The sequence below is a fragment of the Galleria mellonella genome, unplaced genomic scaffold (genome assembly GCF_026898425.1).
Source record: "Galleria mellonella isolate WM207_F2 unplaced genomic scaffold, CSIRO_AGI_GalMel_v1 utg103, whole genome shotgun sequence".
Taxonomy (NCBI): domain Eukaryota; kingdom Metazoa; phylum Arthropoda; class Insecta; order Lepidoptera; family Pyralidae; genus Galleria; species Galleria mellonella.
In genome coordinates, this window is record NW_026441966.1 from 918,386 (window position 1) to 933,988 (window position 15,603).

Below are 15,603 nucleotides of genomic sequence, written 5' to 3' on the forward strand. Positions count from 1 at the left end.
TATTTATATGCTAGTTATCAGCAGTTGATTACTTTGAAAGTTTTTTTTTTCGTTATTCCAATACTGTTCGATGTATGATTATGTAGCATATACATATAAATGATGATTTGTTACATAATAATCAATATCATGCGTGTAGATCATTCGGCGTTCGGATAGCCGTTGTACTAAAAGAACCACTATGAATTAATTGTTTTATTTTAATATTCCTTGTAAGTTGATTGTATATATTTTATCATATTATTGGATATGTTGTGAAGGGAGGGTTTGTGTAAATTATAAAAATACAATTTAAATGCTATCATGTTGTTTTAATGTTTTTTTTTTTTTATGAACAAAATCAAAGCATGCAATAAATTACCAGAGGGAGACTTTGTACAAAAGTCGTTTGCGTGGGCACCTCTGTCCCATTCGTGTTTCTACCGTGAAGCAGTTGTGTTTGCATGGCTGTGTTTCGGTTCGAAGGGATATGGTAGTGAATTCACAGGGTACAGAGGAACCTGAGTCCTCAGGAATGGCAACGCATGGGGGGGTCTCATGGGCGAAACAGTATACTCTGTTATGTCCATGGTACTGCTCATGTCTATAGACGACGGTTACCACTTTCCATCAGGTGGGCCGTCAGCTTGTTTGCCATTCTAAGTTGTATAAAAAAACTTACCTCATATATCAAACAGAAATTATCGATTCTTATAAAGTGCTAGTTCCATACGACGTCACAGAAAGGGGGGGGATTAATTTTTTCTGCATATTACAAGATCAATGCTTTATTTTTTTAACCGACTTTAATAAAAGGAGGTTCTCAACTCGGTTGTCTTTTTCTGTTATCTGATAACTCCATCAGTTATGTACTGATTTAGAAAAATTTATCTAAAAGGATATACTTCCAGATACCAGGTACTAACATCTAGTTATATCATATAGTTAGTTATAGGTATCTAACCATAGAAATTTTATCAAAATCGATTCAGTAGATTTTTTTTGTGGGACTAAATCTTTAATTATCAAAATGGTTTTTTTTTTTTAATTCACGGAAGAGATAAAAATAAAAAATTACAGAATCTCCCCTTCAGTTTATTTTAGATTCAATTCAATGAAGTCATCTCTAATGTATAAATGTAATTATAATAAACTTAAATAATAACGTAATGTTTGACTTAGAACATATAACACCGTGTGCGCAGCGAATACATCAAAAATCAACCAAGAGATTTTAACGAATAAAAAAAAAGTAAACCAGATAAGCAATGCCGCTATGGTAATAAAACCATATAAACCTATAAGTTAGGGGGGAAAGGGATTGTTAGTAATGGAGACTGAAAATCCCATTGCTGCAATATACCCAACCAGGTCGACCTCCTCGCGGTTCCCCCTGGAAACTATCATGGTTAATTCCTGATGAATTCATCATGATAGGCTAACTGGCCTGTTTTCATTCTCATCTATCACCGTTCACTGGTGCTCCGCCAGCGTATCCCGTTAGCGCGGGCGGGGTTACCATTCCATTTTCATCCAATAAAAAAACATATCACACGATCAGGTCACATGGGTCTGTCCCTGCTACGCGAGGACACAGTGCTGGACATGCTCGGGCTGGCGCACCAGTTCAACTTCCAGGAGCTGGAGTTACCATACCATTTTCATCCATCAAAAAAAAAACCTATCAGTTGTCTAGTTGTATTTAATAATTTATTCTTATTTAGAAAGCTGGCAAATGGATTGGAACTCAGATAAATTGGTTACAATCAAATATAGAATTGGGACATGCTGGTTTTCCAGCTCGATTTCACACCAGCTACATTGTTTAGTCTAGTAAACTATTTTGCTTGCTAATTTTTAGCTCAGTCCTTGCTTCCGTAGATGAAAAATGAAGTGCTACAAGTTAGTAATGTTTGGCTACATAATAATATTTATTTGTTCAATTTTATCGCTGCGAACACGGTTAAACCAAAGAGAAACATAAGCTTAACCTAAACAAAACTTTATATACACCCTAATCCCCTTATAAAAACCATAAGCTTTAACAAGTCTACTTAACTATTACACTGTTTTGTCACTTTCTTTCAAATTGTGAATTTATTTTTATTTAAATAAATAAAAATAAATTAACTATTACAATGTTTTGTCACTTTCTTTCAAATTGTGGATTTATTTTTATTTATTTATTTTTATTTAAATAAATAAATAAAAATAAATTAACTATTACACTGTTTTGTCACTTTCTTTCAAAATGTGAATTTAATTCAAAAGATAGAAAACAGTTTAATAAATAGATTTATAAAATGTTTGACATTTTTTATAAGGGGATAAAATAAAAACCACTTTTGTCCTGCAACGAGAGACATTACATTTATAGAACTCGGGCCCTGTCATTTTACAATGTATATTAAAAAAAAAAGAACATTTGAGTGTAACACCTTTCCTTAGAATTTTGCTTTGTTTCTGACACAAAATGTTATAGCGGGAAATTAAAAGCATATCGCGTTTTACAAATGACATCAGAGGGCCTACTACGAAATGTTTCCCGAAATTTCCGAGGCGAACGAAACAGAAATTTAATGTTAAAATTACATGATACTTGCAGTTTAAAAATATGAAAATATTATTCCTTGGGACTTTTATAGTAGTATTTATGACGAACGAAATGTTAAGCTCCATTTACTGAGTCAATTTAGGTGTGAACAAAAACACGAAATTGAGTCCGAAACTTCGGAATTTCATGGTAGGGCATAATTCCCAGGAGTAACGGTGGATAGCACAATGGCGCGTATGAAAGACCAATGGTCGATAAATATTAAACTATATCTATTTTTCTATACTCAACACAATTAATAAACAAATTTGGCATGTCTTTTTATTAATACATCATAAACAAATACTGAATGTATATTGTATAAAGGTATTTATGTCAATCGATATAATCGCAGGTCATTGCTTTGTTTTTTAGTATTTTTTTTTTTTCTCGTGACTGAATCCACGTGACTAAGATTAGCATATATTTACTGTCGAGCTGTAAAATAGTTTTAAGACCTTCTCCATCTTAACTACTACTAGTATATCAAATTTCATGATAATTAGCTGCGCCGTTAAAGCAACAAACAAACAATGCTTACTGACTTATTATATATTAATAGTGCTTTTTTTTTATGCAACTTAGAATGGCAAAGAAGCTAACGGCCCACCTGATGGAAAGTGGTAACCGTCGCCTATAGACATGAGCAGTACCATGGACATAACAGAGTATACTGTTTCGCCCATGATACCCCCCATGCGTTGCCATTCCTGAGGACTCAGGTGTTATTACTCTGTACCCTATAAATTCTCGACAGGTAGGTCTTAAACATGGACAAGACTAGAATCATGTCTAACGTCCATGTCACGCCTATACGGGTTACGATTGAGAACACTACGCTCGAAGTTGTCGACGAGTATGTATTATCTATTTGGACAACTTGTCCCAGGTAGGGACAAGTAGTCCAAATAGGTAAGTCCAACTTCGACCGAGAGGTCAACCGACGAATCCAACTCGACTGGGGGGCAGCGTTCGGGAAACTACGCCATATCTTTTTATCCAAAATACCTCAGAATTTGAAGACAAAGATCTTTAGCCAGTGCGTATTGCCAGTGACGAGTTATGGAACCGAAACATGGCTCTACACGATTGCCCGTATGTAAAATCTTCAAGTTACTTAGCGGGCTATGCAGAGTTTTGCTCGAAGTCTCTTTGCGTGATAGAGTCCGAAACGAGGATATCCGCAAAAGAACCGATTTAGCCCGAAGGACAAGCAAGCTGAAGCGGCAATGGACTAGTCACATAGCTCGAAGAACCGATAACCGATGGGGAAGAAAGGTTCTTGAGTGCTGAACCCGTACAGGGAAACAGTGTAGGATGACCTCCCACTAGATGGAGTGACGACCTTAATTGCGTTGTTTTGAAAATGACTGGAAATATTTTAGTACATATACTTTGTTATAATTTTAAAATTACCGTTCGATGTTACTATTTGTTGTCTTGTCCTTCATTGTTTTAATAAAAATACACAATTTTCTGTGAATCAATTTTTTTCATTTATAATAAGCACTTTACACATTCAACGATTTACAACACATTCACAGCGAGTCAAGAAATGCAGGTGGCTTGAGACCAGTGAAAGACAAGGCCTATCTTCAGCAATGGACAGATGATATGATGAGTAAATTTGATAAAAAGACATACTAAGATTGTTTACTGTCTCACGAGTATAGATTATATTTTTTAGACGTCTAAAAACATATCAACTGCGTAGCAATTTATTAAAGTGATATTATTGTACACATACCAATGTGGTGTAGCAGAAAATGTATAATAATTCATATACACTACAAATATTATATCATATAGCTGAACATTTTGAATGAAAAATAGTAAAAAATATATGGACATGTGATATTTTTGGACGTTTGACGATCTTGATTGTGTATTGGTTTAACACACTGCAACAAGGTTGGTTGCAAATTTGATTTCTGTATATAAACATTCAAAGTTATGTATGTCTCTTTGTATTGGGTCTGATTATTTTTCTATGCATAAACATGTGTGTATAAAAACATATTATTACGTAAATATGTATCTAGTATCCATATATATGTTTAACAATACATTTTTCAGCTTTTATTAATAAATTTATTATTATTTATCAAAGTGAACATTGTATATAGTTGCTAAGATGACTGACAAATTATATAACGTATTGTGAGTAAACTATAATTGTAAGAGAGATAATTTGATGCTCTTTTTTCTTTTAAGAGTTTCCTCTTATCGGTGCAACTAATTCATGCATCTTCTTCCAGCCAGCTCTATCCCAGGCCATATCCTTGACCTCCCCATACGACATGACACCCAGTGTTTCCTTTATCTGTCCCATGTAGTTATTCCTCGGTCTTCCTCTTCCTCTTTTGCCCTCTATTTTTCCTTCTACTATTCTCTTAAAAAAATCGTCATGTCGTATAAGGTGGATCAGCATTTTGCCTCTTCTATTCTCTATTATTTTAATTTAATGCTACCCACATATATAATGCACAATAAATATACAGTGCAAATTTGAGTGTGTTTATATTCGATATTTCAACGTCTTTTTAAGTATTTAAATCAAAGGAAGTTATTCAACCATCTACCGAGATACAGGCTCGACCTAGTTCGGTGACTAGTATATCTAACTAAATGTAATTAATTATTTAATAAAGACATTTATTATTATTATTATCAATGGCGTCTCTACCTAATTTAGGACTGGAGAACACTACACACATATTCATTATGTATTATGAATGCAAATTGAATTATTATACCATTTCCATTACACGCAATATAAATTAAAAGTAATAATCCTTAATTCTAACATTATTCTATGCCGTATAGCTTGAGCGTCCTGTCCATACTGGTGGAGGCTATGTACTGCGCGTTCTTGCCAAACCGGACGCCTGTCGCTGCCGCCGTGTGATCGTTGAACAACTTCAATTCCTGCCACTGGCGGCACAGGTACACTCTCACGTCAGTACCAGCTATAGCGAGGTATGTACCGCTCTGGTCAAAGCATAGCTCCTTAATAGCATAACCCTCCTCGAGCTGTATGGTTTTGAAATTCTTCAATTTCCTCAAATCCCATAGTTTAACGCAGGCGTCTTCGGCAGCAGTCGCTAAATAATAACCATTTTCTGAGAACGATATAGACGTGACGGGACCGACGTGTCCGGGGAAGTTGGCGACGTTGCTCTGCTCCTTCAAGTCCCAGATCTTGACTTGCGAATTCTCAGTACCCGTGCCGAAGATGAGTCCGTCTGGATGGAACTGCGCTGTGGTGAGACTGACCCCGGACGCGTCGCTCACTTTGGTGAGGAGTGTACCGGTACGTATGTCTGAGAAGGCCCAGTGTTGATCCGTGGACGTGGACAATACGTAGTCTCCAGTTGGGTGGAGTGACAGGCCGGTCACGGGGCCGTCGTGTGAACGCAGTATCACTGTTGTCTGTGATCTGTTGTACCAAAAAATATTAAACTAAAGCAATTTAAAATATTGTTCTTTTTGTTGAAAAACCTAAAATGATATAAAGTTAGTATGGTATATCGGCAAAAAGCATTTGAAAGTTATTGATGGTTAACTCGAGTCTCCATGGTATTTTTTAGACTCCATTGGTGATTTAGCTGTGTCCTATACCACTATAAAAACATGTTATTTGTATTCTTTTAACAAAATATTGTATTAGCAAATTTAATAGTTTTGACAATGCTAAACAGAGAGACAGAAGGGCAATATTCCATTTTCAATTAAAATCATTACCAATCATAATGCTTTACTGAACTAGGTGTTATTTCATGGATGTTAGAATTATTTTGTTTAATTCCGCTAGAATTAGTTTGCGTGCAACTTGTTAACACTAGAAGATTGACTATTATTATTACAGCCAGAAGTTCTACAACCTTCCATATTAGCCATTCATCTCCGACTGCCATTCTGTCCACGCACATTTTGCAACATGAGTTTCACCCCTAAATGTAGCATCCTTCAACAAATTAAAAGCTGTTCGGAGCTTAGAACCATTCGGCGTCCCAACTGCGAAATTATAATACTCACGTGGGCACATTCCATACGCGTATAGTGTGGTCGGGGGAGGCGGTGATGACGGTGTCCTCGTCGGGGTGGTAGATGACGCGCGTCACCTTCTTGGTGTGCCCCTTCAGGATGGCCACCACCTGCTCCGTGTCCTTGTTGAAGACGGTCGCGTTGCGGTCGTTGCCGCCCGTTAGCAGCTTGCTATGATCCGACGGGTTGATGTCCAAAGACAAAATACCAGGCACACTAGCCGAGTGGAGACCCTGAAGATTTGTTTTATATTTTAGAAATTAATTGGGATATATAATTTATAGCATAATTTTACAATACTAAAATTATTTTTAATATAAAGATTTAAAAGTACATATACCTGAGCTCCTTAAATTAATTAAAAAATCCTGCTGCATTTGCTATTTGATGATAAGGATTAATTAGGTTTAGAAATTATCAAAGAAGTTTGTAAAGTGCTCTTATTTCAGTGTTGTCAGATTTGGATATTTTTCCCCAATTTTTAGTAAAAAAATTACTATTTGCAAAATTTTAGGGAAATGAAATTCTTGGAGAAATTTCTGGATAAAAGTGAAAAGGACTTGAAGAAATTTGGGTATTACTTTTCTTTGGTAATTTTGGACAATAGTTTCAGTACTTGTAAAATATATAAGGTACATAATTATGGTAAGACATTAATTTTAACATTTCCACTACAAAACGTCGTTTCTGTGTTTTAGCATAAAAAGCATCTCATCACAATCAGTCTGTTACTTCTACTACCACTTTTCATAAAATTGATCGTATACCTTTGCAGATGGAATTTGTATTTAAAACTTACAACATCAGGCAACATATTTTGGGTGATATGTCTTTATATGATGGAAGAGTCGATATAATTGTTAGCCTTACTAGCAGTGGCAGTACCAAAACGGCTACATAAATATGAAATCGTCATAGTCGTAGAATACTGACGGACCTGACGAAGATTACATATAAAGATCCGTCAGTATTCTACGACTATGACGAAATATGAGTAAAGGTGTCCTTGACACAAACTAATTTGACAGAGCTTCTATACAAACATTCCATATGAGACTGATATAGTCATCTGGGTGTAGTAGGCTCAATAAAAAATTGTAATGTAAAAGGTATATCGATAATAATAAGTATATGAAACATAAAATGACAGTCATCAATTTTTTTTTATGGATGAAAATGGTATGGTAGCCTGCGCTAACGGGATACGTCGGCGGAGCACCAGTGAAGGGTGATAGATGAGAATGAAAACAGGCCAGTTAGTCCATCATGATGAATTCATCAGGAATTAACCATGATAGTTTCCAGGGGGAACCGCGTGGAGGTCGACCTGGTTGGGTATATTGCTGGCAATGGGATTCTCAGTCTCCATTACTAGCAATCCCTTTCTCCCCTGACAGTTATATATTATTAGAATATATGAGGTGAAATAAAATGCGCAGACTGTGGGACGGTGTTGTATATAACGCCAACAGTAAAAAAGGGAAACAACTCTAAATGATGCCCAAAATAACCTGTTAACTGTTGTAACGTTAGAAAGATATGGAATGCAAGTATGAATGGGATGGATGATTGGGAAGGATAAATGATAAAATAAAAATATTACCGAATAAAAAAATCGAAAAAGGTCAATCAATGAACAAGGGCATCTCATGCCCGCCAAGTGATGTGTGGGCGGGCGAGGTAGGGGCCTCGGGGTAACCCCACTACCCCGGCTTCAACTCCGGAGGCGGCGACCTCCGGGTCGCTGGGTTCTTTAGCCGGCATACACTGGTGGTCTGTGTACGCCGGCCGTGTTGTGTGGTGTCGAAAAAGGTATACAAACTGGAAATTACTCCACGAGAGGGAGCCATTTTTTTTTCTTTATTGGATGAAAATGGAGTGGTAACCCCGCCTGCGCTAACGGGATACGCTGGCGGGGCACCAGTGAAGGGTGATCGATGAGGATGAAAACAGGCCAGTTAGGCCATCATGATGAATTCATCAGGAATTAACCATGATAGTTTCCAGGGGGAACCGCGTGGAGGTCGACCTGGTTGGATATATTGCTAGCAATGGGATTCTCAGTCTCCATTACTAACAATCCCTTTTCCCCCCAGAGGGGAAATATTAATTACATTAAACAAGTGTGATTACAAAGAAGTGTGGTGCGGGTACTGACCGGGTGCGAGGCGAGCGTGAGGAAGGCGCGGATCTGGTCGGGCGCGAGCAGCCCGTCGGGCACGGTGCGCCCGCGCCGCTTGCGCTCCTGCGTGAGCGCGGTGGCGCGCTCCTGCAGCCGCGCCACCACCTCGCCGGACATGCCCGCCGCCGCCGCGCCGCCCGCCGCCGCGCCCTCCGCCTGCGGTCCACCACACACCACTACACTACACGTACACTAACCAGCTTAACACGTCTACACTACCACACCAGAGGGACACTTTGCACAAAAGTCGACTGCTTGGCCACCTCTGTCGCATTCGTCTTTCAACAGTGAAGCAGTTGTGTTTGCATGGCTGTATTTCGGTTTGAACGGTGGGATATGGCGTTAATTTACTGGGTACAGAGGAATAACACCTGAGTCCTCAGGAATGGCAACGTATGGGGGGTACCATGGGCGAAACAGTATACTCTGTTATGTCCACGGTACTGCTCATGTCTATAGGCGACGGTTAACACTTTACATCAGATGGGCCGTCAGCTTGTTTACTATTTTAAGTTGTATAAAAAAAATACTTTGCCGATTTCAAAAATTCTTTCACTATTAGAAAGCTACATTCACCCCGAGTAACATATGCTATATTTATTGCTAGAAAAGATAAGAAATCCTAACTAAAACTTAGATAAAAAAAATACTATAAAATATCTTTGGTCGCGTGCGCTGCGGAAACTATTGGTGATAGAACAAAAGTATGTTCTACAATATTGAAGAAAATATCAATAACTACATAAAACATCTCAATACTATATGTCCAACTATTATCGTTATGTTACAATAACCACTTTTTAAAATGTTGTAATAATGTCCACCCGTGCGAAGCCGGGACGGGCCGCTAGTAATAAATAAAACATAATTAAAATAACAAAAACATGAGGTTTACAGCCCTTTTCATTTAAGCTAACATTTTCTTCTCAATATCTTAAGTCGTATTTACTGATAGCATAATATTATTTCAAGTAATAGGAATTATCACGATGGAAAGACAAAAAATCGCTAAAAATCAAGATAAAAATAACTTAGTAGAATTTTCGTGGTTATTAACAATATGACAACATTGGCTAAATAACACTAATTCATGTTAGCACCTTTACATTTAGTATACCAATATTTTATTATATTTGTATCATAACTGTTGTCAAGTGCCACCGTTGCTGATTTGATTTAACTACAAAATGGTGATTTGTCATTTCCGGAATAATTATTTGCCCGCCAAAATAGTCGACATATAAACTACAAGTAACGACCAACAGTAGACAGTTGTTGATTGATCATTGACCAGTAAAGACGTATAATTTGGTAAGTCGCTTTAATACAAATGTATTTTAAATTGCAAAGTTGTAAAACTGTTAATACACGAGTTGGATTCCCCTATAATGACGCGAGTTTTATTTTATAACCACCGACCTCTTAAATTCATTTATCAATTTAAAAGATAAATATAAAATATTTATGAAAACAATTCAATTTAGCTACTTTTAAATTCAATGACAAGCAAATGATAATCAACTACCTATGGAGTGAACATAATAATATATAATGTTAACCATAAAAAAAATATGTCCCATGATATCCATACCTGGTGTACTGGTTGTGGGGCAACGATACCAGCCTGGGGCTTCAATGTAGCAAGAGCTTCACGAGCGGCTGTCACCTCCTTTGTGAGGCGGGCAATAACACGACACGCTGCGTCGTGTTGGTAAAGAGCATGACTTAGTTCCTGCAGTAAATTTTAATTCATAGCGTGACACAGTTGCTGGATATATTAAAAAAAAAAGCTGAACCACTGAGTAAAATATAAAGAGCCAAATTTTTTGGAGTAAGAAGTCTGATAACTAAAACTTATGCAATATAGTCTTTCAATAAGAAAGGTACTTTTTTTTTTAAATAGGTGAGAATGGAATGATAACCCCGCCAGCGCTATCGGTATATGCTGGCGTAGCACCAGTGAGTGGCGATAGGTGAAGATGAAACTAGGTCAGTTAGCCCTTTGTGACAAATCCAACAAGAACTAATCACAAAGGGGAACCATGCCGAGATCAACCACGATATATATTGCTGCTAGAAATGAAAATGTCACCACTCCCAACAACCCCTTTACCTGAACAACCTCTCTACCTGGTACATAGTGGCGATAGGTGAAGATGAAACTAGGTCAGTTAGCCCATTGTGACAAATCCAATAAGAATTAATCACAATTGTTTAAAAGGGGAACCATGCTAAGATCGACCACGGTATATTGCTGCTAGAAATGAAAATGTCGCCATTCCTAACAACCCCTCTCCCTGGTTCATTATATTATCTACATCAATGCTGTATTAAAATAATAAAAAATATAATAACAGGTTCTTTTCAATAGATGGTTTCAAATCCAACAATAGAATAATCATCTAATCAGCTTTTAACTGTCACTGCTGAACATAAGCCTTCCTCTAGGGGGGTTTTGCCAAGTTGCCAAACTTGGTAGACAGATTGGCAACCAAAGTTAAGCTTTGGAGATATTTTAAGATGGATGTTGCTGCCCATCCCTCACCTTCTCTTAGTCACCTCTTATGACACCCACGGGAAAAGAAGGGGTGGCCTATTCTATGCCGGGACCACATGGTGAATAGAATAATAAAAACACACCAATTGAAGGCTTGTAAACAATTTGAAAAAAAAATTATATTTTTTCTATTGTAATATTAAAAGATTAAAATAAATCCCTGTTACAAAGAAGAAATGATGGTAGAATAATATGTAACAAAAAAATTACATATGTCTATTTTCTCAAAAATGTAGGCACAGATTGTGATCCATGGTAGAGTTTTGTCTATAGACAATAATTACCACTTTCCATTAAGTCAACTTGTGTGCCAAGTATAATAAAAAAAAATTACATTGCAATAAGTTACACCCTGAAGTTATAGATTTATACTAATAAAAAAATACACCACTGTTAAAACTCACCTGACGAGCAGTCTGCAGCTGCTGCCTCTGTGTGAAAGTATGAAGCATTAGAGCATCCCATTCATCCTGCATACTCTTCAAGGTTGCTGGTATAGATGTGGCACTGGGTGGTTTAGGCTTCACTATAGGTGGGGCTGCAAGAAGTATAATAAATGTAATTTGAACAGTCTAAGCATAGACAAACTATTATTTTTATAATACATGAATTATTTGGTAAATGATCACAGCATGTACTTTTAATGAAAATGGTTATTTAAAAAAAACATATTTTTTTTATACAACTTAGAATGGCAAACAAGCTGATGGCCCACCTGATGGAAAGTGGTAACTGTCGCCTATAGACATGAGCAGTACCATGGACATAACAGAGTATACTGTTTCATCCATGATACTCTCCATGTGTTGCCATTCCTGAGGACTCAGGTGTTATTCCTCTGTACCCTATAAATTCACGCCATATTCCACCCTTCAAACCGAAACGCAGCCATGCAAACACAACTGCTTCACGGTTGAAACACGAATGGGACAGAGGTATCCAAACAATCGACAATATACAATAATAAACAAATCAATATTTTAATGAGTATCATAAAATACAATACATATACACAAAGAGTGCATAAAATCCTATAATCATTTCATGACACCTATAAGGGTATAACAATATATGCAGAGACCCTTATAATTTATATTTAAATAATATTACATACATGTAATATAGTGAAGCCTTTACAGTTTGAAAAATCAATCAAATCAATAATGACATATATTAAAATAATCATAAAACACAAAATCACTTAGCAGTTTGTTGATTTCAGGAAATAGATATGTCAACGTTGTTTAGCATATTAAACATATACGACTGAAGGACTTGTATCCATGGTCATGAATAAATTAAAAAAAAAAAAAATCAAACATATATATACATTAATCTATCATAGAAAGCCAAACCAGTTATGGTTAACTTACTTTTAATTTCAATAAGATCTTCCACTCGCAATTCTTTCCCGTTAATCGGATCCACACCATTTTCTATGATGTACTTCTCTATAATTCGCTTCTCAAATACAGCGCCCGATGTGGGAGACACTACAGGAAATTCGGGGACTTCATTTGATACTGAAAGTGAGGTTATTTCTGAATTCCAATGTATATAGAAACATAAATGTTATTACTAAAAAACTATTTAAATATATTGTGTAGATTATAATTATATCGTGTACGTATCCAACATTATTAATTGCTAGCAGTTTAACTTTTAAGTAGCTCTAAAATAGTAACCCGGTAAGCGCGGGAGACGCAGTTACAAAATTGGTTAAAAGAGCATTTATTATAAAGAATCATATACTCACTTGCACAGTAAAGGGCCATTTTTCATCCAGTTTAGCTAAATTTTCAAGAGTTAAAGATTTAAATGAAATAAAAATATAGAATTATTATACCACAAAACAACAAGACGAATCGACAAGTATTGCCAAATCTTCAAATTATTTTACCCATGATGTAGCACAGAATTTACCTCATGCGTAATCTCTATACTGCAGATAAGTTTAAAAAAATGTTAGAAAAAAGATTAAATAATTTAATTAGAAAAATACAAGAAAAATATTTATGAAATGATAATTCTTGTCGACATAAAAATAGAAAAAAGCAATTATAAAATAGCTCAAATAAATCAAATTCAAATCTAAAACCAATTTACTCTAGAAATTACCATACTAGATCATTTTTCCCTAACTCTAGGGTAAATGGGTGAAAATTAAATTTATGCAAATGCTTTAAATGTAATGCCAATGCCAAATACCATAGACTAGGAATAGTACTTGTTCTCTTTCTATGTAATAGTGCAGTAAAGCGAGCTGATTTATAAATTTTGCTTATCCACCGAAGTGTTGCAACGACGCATTGCGCCATTTTACAAATTTTCAAAAAAATATCTAACATTTTTGAATGTTTTTGACTGATTATTTAAAAAGTACTCTGTTAGCGAACTAAAACATTAATCATAGAATACGTTTTATACAAATCTACCATTAAAATCTTTGCATTTACTTAATTTTTTTTTATTTCATCAAAATCGAAATATTTAAACACTACTTGATAAAAAATATCACTCAAATATAACTTTTGGGGGAAAGAGATTGTTAGTAATTGGGGTCTAATAGACCCATTGCTAGCAATACACCCTATCAGGTCGACCTCTACGCGGTTCCCCTTGGAAATCGTCGTGGTTAATTCTAGTGGAATTCGTCATGATGAGCTAACTGACTTGTCTTTTCATTCTCACCTGTCATTCTTCACTGGTGCCCCGCCAGTGTATCTCGATAGCTGAAATGCATTGCAGGACAGTGCATGCAGGTAGCTTAGGACCGTTCCTTATAACATTCACCAGAGGAAGACTTTGTACAAAAGTCGTTTGCTTGGGTACTCATCCATGGTACTGCACATGTCTATAGGCGACGGTTACCACTTTCCATCAGGTTGGCTGTCAGCTTGTTTACCATTTTAAATTGTATAAAAAAAATTATGGGGGAGCAGTCTTATGTCCAGCAGTGGACCAATAATGGCTGAAATGATGATGACGATATTTAAGGGGATCGGAAATTAAGTGGGCTTTATACGTAACAGAATTAACGCGTACCTTCATAAGATATTTTTTTAATGGGTAAAGAAATGGTAACTCCGCCTGCGCTATAGGCATATGCTGGCGGGGCATCAGAGATGATAGGTCAGGATGAAAGCAGGTCAGGTAGTCCAGCTCGACCTTGTCCTACAAATAAATTCGGAATCCAACTGGAATACTGGGAAATGTCAACACCAAGAAATCCAATGTTGGCGACGGTATCGAACATGTTCTGAAATTTCGGATCTACAGCAGATGGGGTTTTCTTAATATTGGCAGTCGCTCGCATCAATAAGTCTTGATCCTATAGATATCCACCCTGTAGACATTTTCCAATGTGTACAAAAGTATAAATAAATAAATATCCGAAGAGTTGTGAATTGGTCACGCGCTCCATCACTTTGGAGAGAAGGGAAACGATAGCAATAGGCCTGTAGTTCGATGTTTTTTTTTTAATGGGTGATAATGGAATGGTAACCCGCGCTATCGGTATACACCGGCGGGGCACCAGTGAGGGATGATGATAGGTGAGGATGAAGCAAGTCAGTTAGCTCATCGTGACGAATTCAACAAGAATTGTTCACGATGGTTTCCAGGGGGAACCACGTGGAGGTCAACCTAATAGGGCATATTGCTAGCAATGGGGCTGTCAAACTCCATTGCCAACAATCCCTTTCCCCCCTAGTTCGATAGGTTTGATCTGTTTTATTTAAACGTCATTTAGCTGCCCATCTAGCTGCAATTGAAAGCTTGTTGCAATAACTTACAAGTGAATATGGTTTAAAGTAACCTACAGTATATATAAATAAAAGGTTTTCTTTTCACAAAGTTTTATTAAATTACAGAACAACATTTTAGAATAGCTCGTGTCAGCAGTGGCTGGCACTATCAGCGTCGTGTAAAAACTTACACTATTTACCACTATCTCACTTTGTACATGGCCACGATATAAAAATAGTTGTGTAGCCCGTCTGAACAACATATATTTACATAATTATCTAAATAACTATGTAACAATTTCATGACTGACATGTATTCTTCATTACAAGAGCAGAATACAAACGATAAAAAGCAATGATTCAAATATTTTTACCATGCCTACATAAATAAAAATAAAAATTAAATAATTGAAAAATATATAAATTAAGTCTTTCCTAATTGAATATATACATCACTTTCCATGAGATTTACAATTTATTCCCCGCTTCCTATCTGGAT

The 15,603-nt window shown here is 36.3% G+C and overlaps 1 protein-coding gene across 1 annotated transcript; it reads right to left on the minus strand.

The window, feature by feature from the left end:
- Positions 1-1,053: 1,053 nt before the first annotated feature.
- LOC113521134 (pre-mRNA-processing factor 19) lies at positions 1,054-13,264 on the minus strand. The gene is made up of 7 exons (XM_052896467.1): positions 13,115-13,264; positions 12,732-12,881; positions 11,763-11,896; positions 10,393-10,533; positions 8,778-8,957; positions 6,611-6,852; positions 1,054-6,011 (listed from the first exon to the last, which is right to left on the minus strand). The coding sequence occupies exons 1-7, from the start codon at positions 13,131-13,133 to the stop codon at positions 5,381-5,383; spliced, it is 1,497 nt and encodes a 498-aa protein (XP_052752427.1). The 5' UTR covers positions 13,134-13,264; the 3' UTR covers positions 1,054-5,380.
- Positions 13,265-15,603: the final 2,339 nt, after the last annotated feature.